At 32.5% G+C, this 18994-nt stretch overlaps 1 protein-coding gene and 1 non-coding gene across 2 annotated transcripts; one reads left to right on the top strand and one right to left on the bottom strand.

Moving 5' to 3' along the window:
• Nucleotides 1–2498: 2498 nt before the first annotated feature.
• TRNAM-CAU (transfer RNA methionine (anticodon CAU)) lies at nucleotides 2499–2570 on the bottom strand. Its single transcript has one exon. It is a non-coding gene; the product is annotated as a tRNA-Met (tRNA).
• Nucleotides 2571–11571: 9001 nt separating this feature from the next.
• LOC112274485 (ethylene-responsive transcription factor ERF035) lies at nucleotides 11572–13210 on the top strand. Its single transcript, XM_024504046.3, has one exon. The coding sequence runs from the start codon at nucleotides 12352–12354 to the stop codon at nucleotides 12916–12918; it is 567 nt and encodes a 188-aa protein (XP_024359814.1). The 5' UTR covers nucleotides 11572–12351; the 3' UTR covers nucleotides 12919–13210.
• Nucleotides 13211–18994: the final 5784 nt, after the last annotated feature.

The raw sequence follows: 18994 nt of genomic DNA, 5'->3' as shown, positions 1-18994 counted from the left end.
AAGAAGGCTTCATTCTTGCCTCCATATATACTATCTAATTAGGAGTTATATAGCGACATTCTATAAGACCTTTGACATGTGTCCAACTTACAAGACACATGTCTAACTTACAAGTCAAGTTTTTTTATACGTACGCCACATAATTAGCTTGTTGCACAAGCTACTAGCATGTGCGGCATGTGGCTAACTTGTTGGCCAAGTTTCTAACCTATTAATCAACTACAAACACGTCTAAAATCAAATATGCATTTATGAGGCTTTTAAGAAGCTTTGCCATTAAATAATATCAAATCCACCTATATTTATCTTCTATCTAATACTTCTGATTTAGATAAATATATATGTCCATGATACTAAATCCCAACTATTTGGTTTTGCAAAAGTATCATATCTAGATCCACTTATTACAAAAATAAATTGTGTTGATGTGGTAGAATTGGAACCAAAAGAACCACATTACAATGGTTTTGACTTTGTTTGCCTCAATAATGTAAAGTTGTATAATCCAAATACTTTTTGTTGATCTTCATAATTATTTTTAATATTATTTTCAATGCTTTTGTAGCAATTACAGAAAAGAAAAAAAAAAAAAAAAAAAAAAATGATGATAACACAAAGACACATATGGCCATTTGCATAAGTATGTAGATACAAACAATCACATACATAGTGATCTATTGCACATTCCAAATTATTCCTACTAGTATATATAAACAGAAATATATTTACAATAGATCAATAAATCATCACACTTTGCCAAATTTAAAGATAACTTTGTACTCATCACCTCATTCATGTAGAGTATTGGTTTATTACATTCAAATCTAGAAATTTACAAAAAAAACAAAAACAAAACAAAAACGACTTCTTTGCATAAGTTTCCCAAAATGATCTACATGAAACATCATACCAAGAGAACTTTAAAACTATGCTCACGTTAATTAAAAAAAGATAGATTGATTTCATGTGTATCAAAAAGGATAGGAAAATTGAAAAATTGAAAATTAGAAAAGGGATTAACAGGTGAACAAGGGTGGCAGTGTTTATGATTCTAAGACCAGATCCCAGGTTCGGCATTCAACGGGATCCACGTGGGGAACCCAACTCGTGTGCACTGTTCATTCCCAGCGAGGGAGGGAGGGAGGGAGGGCGAGAGTGAGAGAGCGAATCCGCTTTTTCGAACAACGGAATTCCAGAATGCTAAACAAGAGATGGACGACAAGACTTGACAAGACCCAAAGAAGGTGAAGAACATGTCTGAGAGTTCCGAGACACGAAGAAGCACACGGGACTGGGAAAACTGTGCAGCAGCAGCAGCGTGGGTGAAAGCACATCGCCAGAACTACCGGAGCATAATTATCAATATCTGATGCAAACAGCCCCAGTTAACCTCCCCCTGACTCGCCTGTCATTCTAAACCCACGTCCGGAATGGACAGTATTTTAAAAATGGTGCCTACAAGCTGTACTGTAGAAAATTCAATTACCAGCACTCATCAGAGTGGCGCAGCGGAAGCGTGGTGGGCCCATAACCCACAGGTCCGAGTATCGAAACCTCGCTCTGATACTCAGAGACATGAGCTACTTAAGCGCCAAAATCGCTTTTGCCACCTTCACCCCCCAGAACTAAACCTCAGGCTTATCCTTGTTTTGCTACATCATGCTTGGCATCTTTAGTTTTTCATTTAGAAGACTCAAATAACCACACCTTTTAGACCTGATAAATGAGAAGTCTCCAGCTGTGTTGAAATGAAAAACTAAAGAATGACGTTCCAGGCGAAAACTTCAAAATGAAACCAAAAAAAAGCATTCAGGAGCATTGCGAGAATTCATTGTATGTGTGAAGAAAGGTCGATTTAAAACACACTGATTATAAAGAATCATCCGTTGCAATTTAAAGAAGCCAAACACTTAGATTGAGTAAAAAGACTTTCGGTGATCAATAGACAACATAATAAACGATGAGAATGTCAAAGATCAAGAATGGTCAAAGATCAAGAATGTCAAAGATCAACAATGATTATCTCGAACATAATCATCCAAAAAAACCATCTCTCAAGTACCAAGAGAATACTATAGAATACCTTAATGTGGTGTAGTCTAAAAATGTAAAAATACTAAAAAATCTCATACTAAATAAAAACAACATTTAATTAACATATTAAATATATCCCATTTTTTAAAGAAAGATAAAAAATATTTTAAAAAATAAAAAATAAAAAATAAATGATACAAGTTAATGTAATAGTTTGTGGGTATAGAACATAAATGCAACTTGTAGGTTCTACATACATACATATATAATTACAAATATATATATATATACATACATACATACATGCATACATACATAAGATCACAAGTGTATTATATAAATGAAGTATTTGGAATGAGTACGACTATTTGGGGCAAAATAAGCCTCCGAGCAATTGAGGTTTAGTTCTGGGGGGTGAAGGTGGCAAAAGCGATTTTGGCGCTTAAGTAGCTCATGTCTCTGAGTATCAGAGCGAGGTTTCGATCCTCGGACCTGTGGGTTATGGGCCCACCACGCTTCCGCTGCGCCACTCTGATGAGTGCTGGTAATTGAATTTTCTACAGTACAGCTTGTAGGCACCATTTTTAAAATACTGTCCATTCCGGACGTGGGTTTAGAATGACAGGCGAGTCAGGGGGAGGTTAACTGGGGCTGTTTGCATCAGATATTGATAATTATGCTCCGGTAGTTCTGGCGATGTGCTTTCACCCACGCTGCTGCTGCTGCACAGTTTTCCCAGTCCCGTGTGCTTCTTCGTGTCTCGGAACTCTCAGACATGTTCTTCACCTTCTTTGGGTCTTGTCAAGTCTTGTCGTCCATCTCTTGTTTAGCATTCTGGAATTCCGTTGTTCGAAAAAGCGGATTCGCTCTCTCACTCTCGCCCTCCCTCCCTCCCTCCCTCGCTGGGAATGAACAGTGCACACGAGTTGGGTTCCCCACGTGGATCCCGTTGAATGCCGAACCTGGGATCTGGTCTTAGAATCATAAACACTGCCACCCTTGTTCACCTGTTAATCCCTTTTCTAATTTTCAATTTTTCAATTTTCCTATCCTTTTTGATACACATGAAATCAATCTATCTTTTTTTAATTAACGTGAGCATAGTTTTAAAGTTCTCTTGGTATGATGTTTCATGTAGATCATTTTGGGAAACTTATGCAAAGAAGTCGTTTTTGTTTTGTTTTTGTTTTTTTTGTAAATTTCTAGATTTGAATGTAATAAACCAATACTCTACATGAATGAGGTGATGAGTACAAAGTTATCTTTAAATTTGGCAAAGTGTGATGATTTATTGATCTATTGTAAATATATTTCTGTTTATATATACTAGTAGGAATAATTTGGAATGTGCAATAGATCACTATGTATGTGATTGTTTGTATCTACATACTTATGCAAATGGCCATATGTGTCTTTGTGTTATCATCATTTTTTTTTTTTTTTTTTTTTTTCTTTTCTGTAATTGCTACAAAAGCATTGAAAATAATATTAAAAATAATTATGAAGATCAACAAAAAGTATTTGGATTATACAACTTTACATTATTGAGGCAAACAAAGTCAAAACCATTGTAATGTGGTTCTTTTGGTTCCAATTCTACCACATCAACACAATTTATTTTTGTAATAAGTGGATCTAGATATGATACTTTTGCAAAACCAAATAGTTGGGATTTAGTATCATGGACATATATATTTATCTAAATCAGAAGTATTAGATAGAAGATAAATATAGGTGGATTTGATATTATTTAATGGCAAAGCTTCTTAAAAGCCTCATAAATGCATATTTGATTTTAGACGTGTTTGTAGTTGATTAATAGGTTAGAAACTTGGCCAACAAGTTAGCCACATGCCGCACATGCTAGTAGCTTGTGCAACAAGCTAATTATGTGGCGTACGTATAAAAAAACTTGACTTGTAAGTTAGACATGTGTCTTGTAAGTTGGACACATGTCAAAGGTCTTATAGAATGTCGCTATATAACTCCTAATTAGATAGTATATATGGAGGCAAGAATGAAGCCTTCTTCACTCTCACCAACATCATTTTAGTCTTTAGTCTTGTTTCAAAACTTTCTAGTCTTCTTGTCTTTAACAATAGCCATTTTAGTTTAATATTATACCATCTTAGACTAATTTTCTAATCTTTTTGAATGACACAAGAGTGCATTAATCTTTCAATTCTTTGAAATTTATGTCCTTGATGTTTAGAAATGATATTTCCAAGATCACTTGAAATATCAAATCCAAAAGATCACCTTTCAAATTTTATTACCATTTTCAAGTTTTTGAAGTATCACTTAATATTTTGGTGATTTAAAAAAGTCAAAAATTGGTGTGGTATGAAGTTAAAGAAGGAAGAGAGTAAAAGCAAGCAATACAATTTTTGATATTTCATGTATCCCTCTTTTGATATTTGGATTTCAAAATCATCCACCTCATGAGGTCAATGATTTGGTAAAGTATCATGTGATATTTGGAATATCACTTCATACTTTGAGATCTAATCACAATGAAATATCACCCAAAAAGGCCATGTTTGTATCCCCTTAATGTGGATAACCTTGGAAATGTCTCACATATTTTGTAATGGCTTTTGTTGTTATTATTACTTGCTTTTCTGTAGAATTGAAGGAACCATACTTTATATTCCATGTATTCCTAAATATACACATTTCAACTGGTTTGTTCCTTCCATGGTTGTAGGCATTATGTATCTTTTCATGTTTATATATAACATGTTTCAGTTTTACTAATCTTCAAAAGAATAAGATATGATGAATGGTGCCCACCAACAATGAGTTTATTAAGTTGCTGAATGGATTTTAAACAAGCAATTTGTTGTAATATGTCTTACAATAAGCATGAGATCTTTTTTAGTTTGTATGAAAATTTACAGTTTGTGGAACTTGATTCATATTGAGCATTTTGTGCACATATCTGTTTCTGTTGTCTTGCAGTGGAAAACATTACCCTCATTCAATTTCCATACATCCACAGCTTTTGATCCAGTGACAGGATGAGCAGATACTCCAATATCATCAAAGCAGCAGAATGGGTTCAGTGCACATGGCTTCACATGTAGACCACATGTCCCGTTTGATCAACCTAAGGTGTTTGGCAAAGTGATTTTCTATGAAAAGTAGCTTTTCTCCTTTTCTTTCCTCTTTCAGGTCTTTCCCTTGATGCCCTTAAGCATTCCCATCTTGACCCATTGAAGAAAAGGAGAGAAAAGAAAAGTACAAACTGTAACGTATGACTGGGATCCTATATCCAATATTGGGTCTTGGATTGCTCTTATGCAGCCCAATGATGTGCGTACATGCACGCATCCATGCCGTCGTTCCATTGACCGTGAGAAACTTTCGATTATTTCCTCGTCGCTTGGTCTTCGAAAGACCTGACGGGCTTCTGAACGACCATGTACCTCAACCAAAGATTAGCCTTACGTGAGAACTATGGATGTTGTTCAAGGTGCTCGCATTTTGCAATGAAAAGGCTCTTCGTACTTTCAATTCCTTTCACTGAAGCTCGCGCTTGGCCTACTCCACTAGCCAAGTACCGTGGGCGGAGTCCATTTGCCTTGACATAATGTTGATACAGAGTGATTGAGTTGAAGATTTCTATTGAGTAGGGGTTTAATTTTCACTAATTGCATCAGTTTTTCATGTTTATAAGTTTGATTTGTTAATGTTAATGTGTCTCATGTATCCTTGATACATTTACACAAATTTTACATTGATGTTGCAAAAATGTAATTGAGGCTTTTTCTTTTTCTTTTTTCTTTTTAAACAAACAAAATGATTTTTCATGAAATTAAAACTAGTAATTCACTGAATGTCTGAGAACATTTTTGAGAATATCATATGTGTTATAATATGCAATATTATGGAATATAGTCTCTCTGTGTAATATGCAGGTGATATCATTGTACATTTTGAATAAATATCAGTTGACTATAATTTATCCATTTTATACACCATTTAATTTATACACTTTTTTTCATGTGTTTATATTTATTTAATCTTTAGATGCACTCCTTGAAACATCTTCACAAGCTGGGTATTAAGAAAATGAAGGAAAAATAAAAAATAAAAAAATAAAAAATCCGGATTTTCAGAATGCGATTATATTTAAAAAAAATTGTAGATATCAGCACAGTGGTGAGACAACGTAAAAATTCATTTTTTATTTCATGATAATGTTGCAACATACTTTGATGTCATTAAATTTTTTATTTAATTAATGTGAATAATCTTTGACAGGATCTTAATTGGTTCCATGGACTTAAAATTTGATTAAAAATAATATGTTTCTATTATTAACATGCCTTTATTAAATTAGCTGTGACCAGAAGATGTTACCAACTCACATATGTGTTACATAAAACATTGCAGACAAATAATAAAAAAGAAAACACAACAACTCACATGGGCACAGCACATTGTGACACCAGGGCTCATGTCAGCCCAGTTAAGACCATTTTGCAACCATGTCAAAGAGTGATGAGAAGCTGATGGTGGAGTATTCCAAACAGAACTGGATATCTCACTCAGACTGTGCGCTGGAGGTGGCAAACTGCTCACACAATTGGATCAGATCACCATCCTGAGTTTTTCCTCATACGGGCACCTGAGCAGCACTTCCTGTTCACATACAAATGCAACACCTAGAGACAGAGACAAACCAAAATCCAAGTGTGGGCTAGAAAAAATATGCAAAAAGTGAAGGACAGTATTCCCTTTTAGATCTTGTGTTGACTCTCATCAATCCTCCCTTCCACACAAGTACTGAAATATATCATCCATGTGTTTGAGTTGGAGGTTATAAGGGCATTCAAGTTGGCCCCCTATTTACTGCCTTGGCTTTTCTAGCTTCACACCTCCATTTCATTGTCATTGTCAAAATGCAAAAGGGGGTGCCTAACATGCTTAGAGAGTGCCTGGGTTGACCTCCATGCATTCATTTGAGCAGGTGCTCTGGGGCTGCAGCTGAACTTGTTCTCAGAACATTCCACAGAATATTTAAATATTGTTTTATAATAGGTTATAGAGTCCAAGAATGTTGTAAGAAATAGTTTCAAGCCTTATTTAATTTAAAAAACTAGAATATTAGATGTATGAAAAAAGTAATAAAAAGAAGGGACCACAACAAAATGGACAAGGCACAACTAGAGCATAATAACTAGTCAATATAAGAGATCCAATTGTTATGGAAGAATGTTTTTAGTTAATGACTCATGGATGTGATTGTAGAGAAAATTATCCAAAGAAGAACAGAAATTACTTAGATAGCTTAGTACAAACCAGATTTAAAGATCTAGCTTTAGATACAATTTTAAACCAAACTTACCTCCAAACTATATATATATATATATCAGTATTATATAAAAATAGGCCAAATATAAGAAAAGTAATTCAAGGCAAAGCCACATGGACAGCTTTTTTAAAATATGTAATAGATGCTCAAAGTGAATCTCAAAATGCCACTTCTTTGTTACCATAAGAATATGCTCTATAATATAATCTCTTAGCCATATTACCATGTGGTACCTCCTTTAGCAGCTATCTCTGGACAATCTATAGAAATGTCGGTCCTATTTAAAAAAGATTAAAAGTAAATATAATGTTAAAGCACAATTAATTAAAGTAAAAACATTATTTTTAAAAATATTTTGGTGGAAAATTACCAAAAATAACTTAGACAAGAAAAGGCACAATTACAAAACTATATGAACAGCAATTAAAAGGCCAAAAAAACTAGAACTAAAATAAGTTATAGGAAAGTGGAAAATAAGTGCACAATTTTTTTTGTCTATGGGAGTTAGAAACAAAAGTCACCATAGAAGTCTAAATGTGCTTCAAGTTTTTTTATTTTTTGTTTTATTTTTTATTTTTTATTTTATTTAAGTTGAATTTGTCTAAAGCACATGATAAGATCTTGTGGTCTTTCTTATTTTTAGTCACAAAGAAGCTTAGTTTCTATCCTGTATTCACCTCTATGGTTAAAATGGACTTTCCAGATGTAAATGCAAATATTATAGTTAATGGATTTCAATCTAAGTGCTTCTTTGAATAAACATGGATATATCAAAGTTGTCCATTGGTGCCTTAATTTTTTTCTTATTGTAGAAGAAATATCAGATTTGAATTTTAAATTAATAATAATTAAAGTACTAATCAAAATCATTAAATTAATATTAAAAAAATATGACAAATAATATGTTGATATATCATGAATACCATCCTATTTTCATAATTTTTTTTAATTATTAGTAAATTTACTTAGTTAAATTATAGATTTAAGTAAAAGTAAGTTAAATTATTAATAACTTATTAAAAAAACTTCTTAAAATCTTTGCAAATGCAGATTTGACTTTTTATAGATTTGTAGGTAATTAATAGGTTAGAAACTTAGACAATAAGTTAGCTGCATGTTGCACATGTGGGCAACTTATATCACAAGTTGCCCATGGAGCGCAAACATTAGAAAAGTATCTTACAAGTAAGACTTATGTCTTGCAAGTTGAACACATACTATGTGGCCTTTAGGACTTTGACATGCAATTCTTTAGTAAATAGTGTACATATAGAGACAAGAGTGAGGTCTTCCTTACTCTTATCAATTCCTTCTTTGCTTCTATTCTACTTTCAATAATCTCTTGTCTACTTTCAATAATCTATTGTCTTTGGTTATAGACATTTTAAATTTGTCTAAAATATTTATACTTTTTCATTTTCTTCTTTTTATCTCTCTTTGATATACAACTCTCTTGTTTATTTATAATTGCATTTTAATTTTTAATACTTCTTATAAACAAAAATAGAAACAAATAAATAAATAAATAAATAAATAATTTAAAAAAAATCGGATTTTTTGAAGTTTTAATATCAAATAAAAAAATTAATTATATATTAGTAATAATTTAATAATCCAAAATCATAATAGACTAATGTTTTTAGGTGAGAATGGATAAAAATAAAAAGATATAAAAATTATTAGGTATTTTTTAGTTTATTATTAGATATTTAAATTATTTTTTTAATATAAAAATAAAACTAAATTATTGATATGTAATTAAGTTAAAGATAGCTAAAATTATAAATATATTAAATAATATTTTTTTTATTATTTTTAAGCAATGAAGGTAGGTTTTATGAAAGCTCTTTGAAAAATAAGATCTTTTAGACAAAATTATTTCTAAAGAAAGATTTAATCCTAAATACCTTTGAAGATAGAATATAAAAATTGATGTAAGCTATCAAAAGATGGAAGTTTGTACATGGTTAATCTAAAAGAAGCTTTAGTAATACTTATAGTTAAATTAATTATCAATGCTTTACAACATAGTGAAGTTGAGATAAAACATTTCTTCAAATATAAAATGATAAGGTTTGTTCCACATCAAGAAAAAAAAAATAGTAGCAAGATTTTTTCTTGATTTCATTTATATATATATATATATTGATCTAAAAATAGGATTATAATTAGAAAAAACTTAACTTACTATGGTTTAATATTACTATATTCATCCTCTAAAGAAATTTTATTTTCTATGGCATAATTCTTTATGGTAGGATCCAAAACATCCTTTCATTAGAACTTCTATTAATTCTGATAGAACAATTCGATTGCACATGAATGATATTCAATAAATTTGTAATATTTCTGACAAGATAATCACTTTTTGAGGTCGACAAGGAATTTTGGGAACGCCTTATTATTACTTTACTTCGTGCATGGACTAATATTTTCAACAAAGGACCTTTTAGTACCTATAGAGGATAAATAGATCAGTCTAGATGACACAATAGAAGACATACGACCAAAGGTGTTTGTCCAGTTCAATGAGTCTAATTTAATCCCAATTTTAAATGTATCATTACATAATCAGAGCTCAGTATCAAATAGGTCTTTAATCACAAGTGTTACATTTGAATGAAGAAGCACTCAACAAGTTAAATAAAAACATCAACTTTAGGCTTTCGAAGGTAATCTCAAGCTATTTAAGCAACTTTCTTTTTAGTCCAATCCAAATGGTTTATCCTCATTTGATCTCTTCTGAAGGTGTTATATGTGTAGCACATTTGAACCCAACAAAATGCAAAAGCTTTTAGAGAAGAAGTAGGAATATGATTCAAATTAGAAAAACAACACAAATGAATACGGAAATATTTTTTGAAAAACAAATAAAATAAGAATGAAGAAACAACTACACTTCAATGCCAATGTTCTAATTAAAAAGAGTAGAACATGGATGGCAAGAAATATACTAGATCAAAGGGATGATAATGTAATCAAATACAGCAATAGAGTTACTCTAAGTGGCACTACTATCCATAGCACACTTGATCCAAATTCTTAGCAAGGTAAACAAATGTAGTACATCATAGTACTCTATAGTTTACTTGTGAAATTCAGTGCAAGACAATAGGATCATATATTGTATAATAATAATATCAATATAAATTGTGGAGTGACTCCATGCATGCCAAAAAGAAAAGTAAAGTAAGTGATATATGCATGTTAATGTAAAGCCAAAGTGAAGAGCTAAATCCAAGTTGAGGAGCTTGGAGAAGAAGCCAGAGAGAGAGAGAGAGGGTGGAGGAGAGTGAGCTGACGGTCACCTTGTGCAGGACGCCAGCGGTGCAACACCTCCTCGCCACATCAGCCAGCCAGTGCTCTGCTGGACACCGGTTCCAAGCTGGAATGCCAGGTGGACGTGAAAACGTGGGAATCCGGGGAATCTCAACGAAATTCCCGGTTATTTTAAGAATTTCTGTGTGCCAGTCTCTCGGTGCCTCTTTTCACTTCAGTGTGCCATTTGGCAGCTCCACAGCGGAGTGGCGGCCTGTATCGGTAACTGAGCAACTGTTGCCATAGCAAGAAAAACAAAAGTCAGATTTTATTTTTTCGTTTTTATATTTCGATTTCATTATTTCGTTTTTGTTTATCTTTTCCCTCTTTCTGAGTTCGGTGCCTAACAGAATTAACTATAATCATCGAAGTTCTACATTTTGGGAAGAGAATGCGGCTCTTTTTGGTCGGATGATTGACTGGAAATGTATTGACTAGATGGATTTTTCACGATGAAAAACAAAAGGATGAGGTAAAAATTTTAATAAAAATCTTAGAAATCAGGATTGATGTCTTCGAGGAATCATTCAGATTCTGGAGATTGAAGAAGCTACTTTATCTTTCCGATGCATCTTAGTTAAAATTAGTAGTGTTTAAGAGATTGGTATGGAGGAAGAAGGTTAGTTTTTTTGAGTTGTATATGGTGGAGGTGAGCCATCGGTGCAGGTCAAAGAATTCAGCCACCACCTGGAGCCCCACAAACTCAGTTGCACAGTGGTCGAGGAAATAGTGTGTGTCGGAATCAGCGAATGAGAAAGAGTATAATATTAAGCCCTCTCAATGGACTCAGAGGCTTGAGGGTCAAGGCTCTTCGACGGTGTAATGCCTCTCCGGTGTTGATCAACCTGCAGACACCGCGAGGAGGATACATCTACATCAACTCGTTACCTATGAGCAAGACTCATGTGAGTTGTTGGAATTTTTTTTGTTTTAATTCTAACAGCTGCACTGCCGCCCCCCACCGAACGGGAAAGGATGTGGCCCGTGTCTGTGATATTTGTGGATCTGCTACTTGTTTGAAATTTCTCGGAAGTCTTATTCGTGTTCGGTGATCGATTGAAATAAATTGAAATATAGATGGATTGGAAAGAAGTCAAACGGGTCTTTTCCGAGAAAATCGAGTATATAAGCTCTTAGAGGATGTTTGAAGTTCCAAATCATCAGGTCATTCCACCAGAGCTATTTTTTCCTAGCATGTCAGCTCATCTTGAATTGTTTCTCTCTTTGCAATCGGAGCCCTTTTTCGTAGGCAATCTCATTTGCGCCTTCCATAAATTTGAAGTGTTGGAATTGAGCTGGCTGAATCAATCATGCAGCCTTTGGAGGTAGCATGACGGACCAAACTAGGATTGATCAGGCTTGAATCGTCAGCAGTGCGCAGTTCGCTCTGAGTCGTAGGGCTCGCTTTCGCAATTTGGATTGTTTGGTCAACTAATCAACCTTAATGTTGCCCCCTTTAAACGTTTTTTTTCGAACGAAGGAGTAGTTTTAGACAATCGTTTACAATTCCGCAATTCGCACCTGCCTATATATTCTCTCAAAGTGTGACTGATGATGTGATTGGCTTAAGCTCACGAGTATCATTGATTTAATAAAAGCTACTAACGTGCCTGACGGGAAGCCGCGTCCTCAGAAGTCCCAGGGGGTAGGTACATTATTACTCAGATAGTTACAGAGGGATGAGTTCTTCTCAGCACCAGTACCGGGGTGTGCGGGTTAGGAGATGGGGCAAGTGGGTTTCGGAAATCAGAGAGCCTCAGACCAAGAAACGTATCTGGCTGGGCTCCTACCGATCTGCAGAGGAGGCTGCGCATGCTTATGATGCAGCACTGCTGTGTTTGCGAGGCCCTATAGCCAATCTGAACTTCCCCAATCAGAGACCGGCGCTCCCTTCTGGCTCTCCAGGCCATTACAGCACCCGGGAGGTTCAAGCAGCTGCTGCAGGGGCGGCGGCTGCGTCTGTTGGTAGGCGGTTTTCGTTCAGTGAGTTCATGTCGCCCACCAGATCCTCCGACAGCAGCGATAATGAAGTGAAAGACATCACTTATCCTCCCGGATCACATGGAACGTCGTCATCGCAGTATGTGTCCTGGAATGATACAGAATTCGCTGAGGATCAATTTGATGTTGAACGGGATCTGTATAATGCTCTGCTGATACCTCCGCCTTATTATAACGACACTAGGGATGATAGTGATAATGACGACAACCCCCTTGACGGTGGCTTCTCTCTGTGGAACAATTGAATCGAATGCAATCTCCTAGTTCGATGGCAACTGAATTCTCAGTCAAACTGTGGCTTTAGATGCTCATTTTTGACCGTGGCTTGTTTCGATAATGAGATCAATACTCTCAATGATCTCGTGGTTATTAGATTAGAGAAGAGCTTATTAGTATTGTCATACAAAAGAACCTTGTCTGAAGTTCCGAGGAACTTCACTCCCTGCGCTGCTTGTAGCACACAACACGGCAAAGATGAGTCGGAGTAATCTATGCATTGTATCATTTCACTTTGAATTACTTAGTTAGGACTTTCGACATCTGAGTGCTTTATATCAGAATTCATCCTCTGAATGCATTAAGATTATCAGAGTTTGAATTAGTTATCTTCCATTCCATACCGTCACAGTGCACTGTACGTTATTTCAACACAATGTTACACCAATAATGTGACTGGCTCCTGCTGATTTAAAGATTCTATCTCGATTGCAAATATTTATTCACTGTATTATATTTTTTTGACAACGCAAAAAAGGGTGACCTTCGATCGCAGCTGCAACATGCTCAGCCTGCCATTGCCAATCTTATTGGACTTGATGCGGAAGGAATTTACGCCTCTTTCCAGCACAGGGGTGTCACAAAATTCGTCAGCATACAATAGTGAAGAATGTAGACCGGTATCGCCATATGTTGCGGCTAAGTACATCTTCCTCACCTGACTATTGACTTGTCGAGCATCCTCTCTGAACACGTTCACATCGGGAGTCTCGTATCAAACAAATTTGGAGAAAGTGCAGCAGAAAATTTGAATGTACTTGCCACGGCCAGGACACATTCGGCTAAGAATGTAGCAAACAAGGAACTGTTGAAAACTCGTGTGCAAATCTTACCAAAATCTCCAATCTCCTGAATTATTTTGATCCTATCCGTTATGAAACATTTTCTTTTCATTTCGTTTTCCTTCTTTGGCACTTTCCATCCACATCATTATACACATCTGTTCACACGTTCCCTTCTTAACGAGGTAGAACCAGTCTTCAGACCACAGATGAGAAAGCACATTCGATGCACAGAAGGAAGTATTTCGATGGGGTGTCCACACTTAGAAGATGTGAACGCGGATACTGTTTCCTGTTCTGTATGCTTAAGGGACCCACCAATTATTCCTCCCTTCAAGCTCAAGTTGCAGTTGTGGTTTAATGTTTTTTTCCTCCCATCTTCGTCAGCATTGCCTCGTCGCTCGGATTATTTCTTTCAGGGGCTACAACGGCATCTTTAAGATTGTCATTGATTCAATATTATCTATTTAAACAAGTCATATGCAACACGACCAATGAGTTACCCGCCACCAGTGGGGAAATTCATAAAGTACTAAAGACCTTTTGCTGACACAAGCTAGTTAAGAACAAGGTCCAGAGGAGTACAAGAATGAACATTACATGCTGTATTAGAACTACATGTGAACAGTAGTAAAAGCATTGTGTAACTTTGTTTGTAATTCATAATAAACAATGGTGTGAATACAGAGTTCAAGTTGCTGAGGGAGGTGTGACTAGAAGGGTTGCAACTCCTTGTCAAGGTGTGACCTTGTCAATAAGGGGATTCAGACTTAAATTTTTTGTGTGATATTTCATCCATGATGATATCTCAAAGTATCACATGATATTTCAAAATATCACTTGATACTTCAAAATCACCTACTTTGCAAGGTGGGTGATTTTCAAATCCAAATATCAAAAGAGGGGCTAGTGAAATATCAAAAACTTCCTTGCTTGCCTTAACTATTTTTCTTCTATTTTAATTGACTTGACTTTTCCAAATCACCAAAATATCAAATGATATTTCAAAAACTTGAAGGAGACGATAAAGTTTGAACAATAATATTTGAAGAGGTGATATTTCAAGTGATATGTGATATATTTGGATTCCCAAAAACCAAAAACTTGTGATATTTGTTTATTCAAAGACATTAAGTTTGAATCCCTTTAATATGCCTTTTTAATCAAAATGTGGTGAAGGTGGCATTTCTCCTTTAAGCAAGTCAAGCATCAAAAGATGTTGAACAAGCTTTGGTCCTAAAATTGGTTTGGTGAAGAGATCTACATATATTTCAATAGTAGAGTAGCAATGGAATTGAACCTTTTGCAAAGTTGCCAGTTGTAGATAAAATAGTAATAAATTATAATGTACTTAGTTTGCAAGTAAAATTTGGTGTTATCAATAAGAGTAAGAATAGATTGGTTGTTACTATATATGAACATTGGTTGTGTTAGAGTTTGGTCTAGTATAAATCAAAGAACAAATATTATAGGCATACTACCTTAAAAATTACAGTAGCCATCTTGATGTATTTAATCTCAATACTTAAGGGGGTTGTAGACCATTGGTAAAAAAAATCCCAATTGATTACAGCCTAAGATAAAATAAAATATTAATCTAAGGTTGAGCATCTCTCACCAATTTCGTTGATTCAATCAACATTATTAAAGTCATATAATAAGCACAATATAGAATAAGTGCAGTAGTATTTTAAATAAAAACCAAAGAAACTTGTAAAATTATCAAAAAGCATGCTTACATGCTCAAATATGGATTAAGCTTAGGTTATGTATGTATTATATAAACGTATTTATAAAAAAAAATAGGTCAGACCTAGAGTAGATATCTGCTCAATTTAAAAGTCCATTACATTGGTGTATAGAAAGGCCACACTTGTCATGAGATTCTCTATGATTTGAAGGCAATCAACAATAAAGAAACATATTTTAAGATCAATGGAGGTGTCACTTGGAATTATCACTTAGAAGTATCATAGATGCATATTTGACATAATACATGTTTATAGTTGATTATTAGATTAGAAACTTGGCAAACAAATTAGCTATGTGTCACATGTGTGAGTAGCTTGTGATACAAACTAACAATGTAGTGTACATGTAAGAAAGTTGTCTTACAAAATATAACAATAGTAGTTAAGATATATGACTTATAAATTAGATATGTGTTGGAGGTCCTGTAAGATATTGCCATATAGCTCATAGTTGGATAGTATATATGGAGGCAAGAGTGAAGCCTTCTTTACTCCTATCAATGCCTTTTTAGTCCTTAGTCTTATTTCAAGACTTTTTAGTCTTCTTGTCTTTGGCAATAGCCATTTTAGTTCAATATATTACCATCTTTGACTAATTTTTTAGACTTTTTGAATGATATAAGAATGTATTGAGATTTTTTTCTTTGAAGTTCATGTCCTTGATAATTTCATAAGAGTGCTAACTTATTGTTCTTGTTTTATATTAGAAGTGAGTAGATTATATAACTTCTATTGTTGTATTTTAAAAGTTATCAACTATCTATCTTTAAATTTATTTTTAGTTTTTTAATATTATTTTTTTAAAAAAAAGAAAGTAGACTATCTCTCTTTGAGAAAAATTTCATTTTATATTAGATGTTGCAGATAATTCTCTCCTAATTTGACTTTACATTTTTTTGAATTTTTTACAGAAGTAAAAATAATAGATGCTACTCTTGATAGAAGTAAGAATAAATTTGCAACTACTATAGGTCTTTACAAGCTTGTGAATATTTTGAGGGTGAAAATCATACATATTACTAATATCAAACATAGAAGTAGTATTCTAATGCCTATGGAAGAGATCAATAATGAAGTTCAAAATCTATTTCGAGAAATTAAATAATTGAGTGAAGCAAGTAAATAAAACTCACAATTAAATCCAATTTTTTTTAGTATTCCTAATATAAGAGAAAAAAATAATTATGCTAAAAAATTTCAATAAAAAAGATCAAAATTTCTAGGATTTTTATAATAAATAAAGCTCTATCTAAGATTGCATCTTTCTCAATATCTTATTGGATTTATTCAAGTTGGACTCATAGGTGTACTTTTCTTTGAAAGCGTTGTCTTTTAGTTTATACCCTTGATACAAAAAGATTTGAGTCTTTTTTATGATTTAAATTTATTTTTAGAAGTATTTACAAAGACTTTTAGAAAAAGTGATTGAAAAAAAGTAGCAAAGACCAAACTTATATTTTTACAATAAAAATCATATTTAGCTATTATATATGCTACAAAATTCTAAAATCTTACTTTTGATATAAATTAGAATGAAAAAGCCTTTATCAACCAATTTTGATATGGATTAATAGATAATGTCAAAGATTTATTATTGAAAATACAAAGAGTAAGCTCATTAAAATAATTTATTGCTCAAGCTATTACATGCAATAATTGACTCTTTTAAAGATGCTATAAATAAATATTTGGTTGGAGACGTATAAATCAAGCCATGAAAACAACCTCTAAGTTTACAAAAGCTTATTTATGAAGACCAAAAGTTAAGCAAATTGATGCAATGCATTTCAAGCTTCTTATTGAGTAAAACAAACGTGATGCCATTAAGAAGGTTTATGCTTATATTATGGAGAACCTAAGTACACTACTCAATATTATTCAAAAAAACAACACAACCACAAAATAAAGAATACAGTTATCAAAGAAGAAGATTTATCAAAAAATAAGTTTTTTTAACTACAAAAGGGATGATGTGGTTGAAAACTTATGTAATACGTAATAAAGGTCTTTTTTTGTCATAAAATCCTTTATCTTGTTTTACAATAGAAGTTTTTTTTAGATCCAAAAATTAAAAAAATATTACCTTGTTAGATTTAGGAGCCTTAACTTTTTTATAAATAAGATTTTTTTCAAAAAATAAGAAATATCTTTAGTGAAGATAATCATACTTCTATACATAGAAGTCATAGATGGTTATTTTTTATCTTTTGAAGATGTTATCTATTAAATAATTCCTTTAGATGTAACAACTAAAGATCATAATAGCTTAGTAATATTTAATGTCATTAGATCTTTCTCTTTAAGTTAATTATTTTAAGATTATTGTAATTAAAAAAGTATAATCTTTAAATAGATTAGATTTTTTATGACTTTGATTTTTTTTATAATTTAACATAAGATTTTATTATTCAAGTAAAAATCCATAAGTCTAATACAACCAAACCTTTTATTAGTAGGTGCAAGAACTTTCATGCATGCTATAAAAGAAGGGTCAATTTTTGCTATATAAGCTTTCTCTATTTTTGATGGAAAAATGATTTTAAGTGGTATTTTAAGCCAATATTAAGATTATTAAGACACTTTTTGAAAAAAAAATTCAATATTATTTTAAAATAATATTTCTATGACTATTCTATTGATCTTTAAGAATGAGCTCAATTACCATGCAGATCAATTTATAGCCTATCACAAAATGAGTTGGCTAGATTCAAGGAATATATTAACAAGAAATTTGCTAAGAACTTCATTCACCATTCTAAATCTCTTACAAGAGCTTCTATCTTATTTTTTTAAAAAAAGATAGATTTTTGTAGATATGTGTTGACTATCAATGATTCAATAAAATCACTATCAAGAATAGGTATCTCATACCATTGATTTTAAGACTTCTTAATCAATTCAATTAAGAAATTATTTATATAAAAATAATCATATAAAGAATATATAATCTAATATACATAAAAAAATGAAATAAATAAAAAATTAAATTTTGAACCAAATATAGGTATTTCAAATATAATATTATACCTTTTGGTGTTATAAATATATATATATATATATATATCAATATATTTTTAACATCTAATAAATGATGTCTATTGGAAATTTTTTTATGATTTTGTCTTCTATTATTTAGAAAATATTTTAATTTATTCTAATAATATAAAAAATATAAACTTCATGTTTTTTGAATGTTATAAAAATTAAAAAATAAAATATTATACACCAAGATGAAAAAGTATGTATTTTACACAACTCAAGTTGACTTTTTAAAATACATCATTTTAAGTAATGGCCTTATAATGGATTCTAAGAAGGTCCAAACTATTATAAATTAAAAAATTTCAAAAATAGTTAAAGATATGAAATATTTTTGTAGAATTTATCAATTATTATTAAATAATTATTAAAATATTTTTTCAAGTTACAACTTATGTTATATGTTTGACATATAAAGACAAACTTGAGTAGAATAAAAAAACTAAGGTATTTTTTGAAGCTTTCAAGATAAT

Source organism: Physcomitrium patens, chromosome 2, assembly GCF_059467195.1.
Source record: "Physcomitrium patens ecotype Gransden chromosome 2, ASM5946719v1, whole genome shotgun sequence".
Lineage (NCBI taxonomy): Eukaryota > Viridiplantae > Streptophyta > Bryopsida > Funariales > Funariaceae > Physcomitrium > Physcomitrium patens.
Note: the sequence above shows the minus strand (reverse complement) of the source record. Positions and strands in the feature narration are given on the sequence as shown.

What these genes read in the sequence shown, in the direction of transcription:
- LOC112274485 (XM_024504046.3), top strand. Translation starts at nt 12,352, where the DNA reads ATGAGTTCTTCTCAGCACCAGTACCGGGGTGTGCGGGTTAGGAGATGG.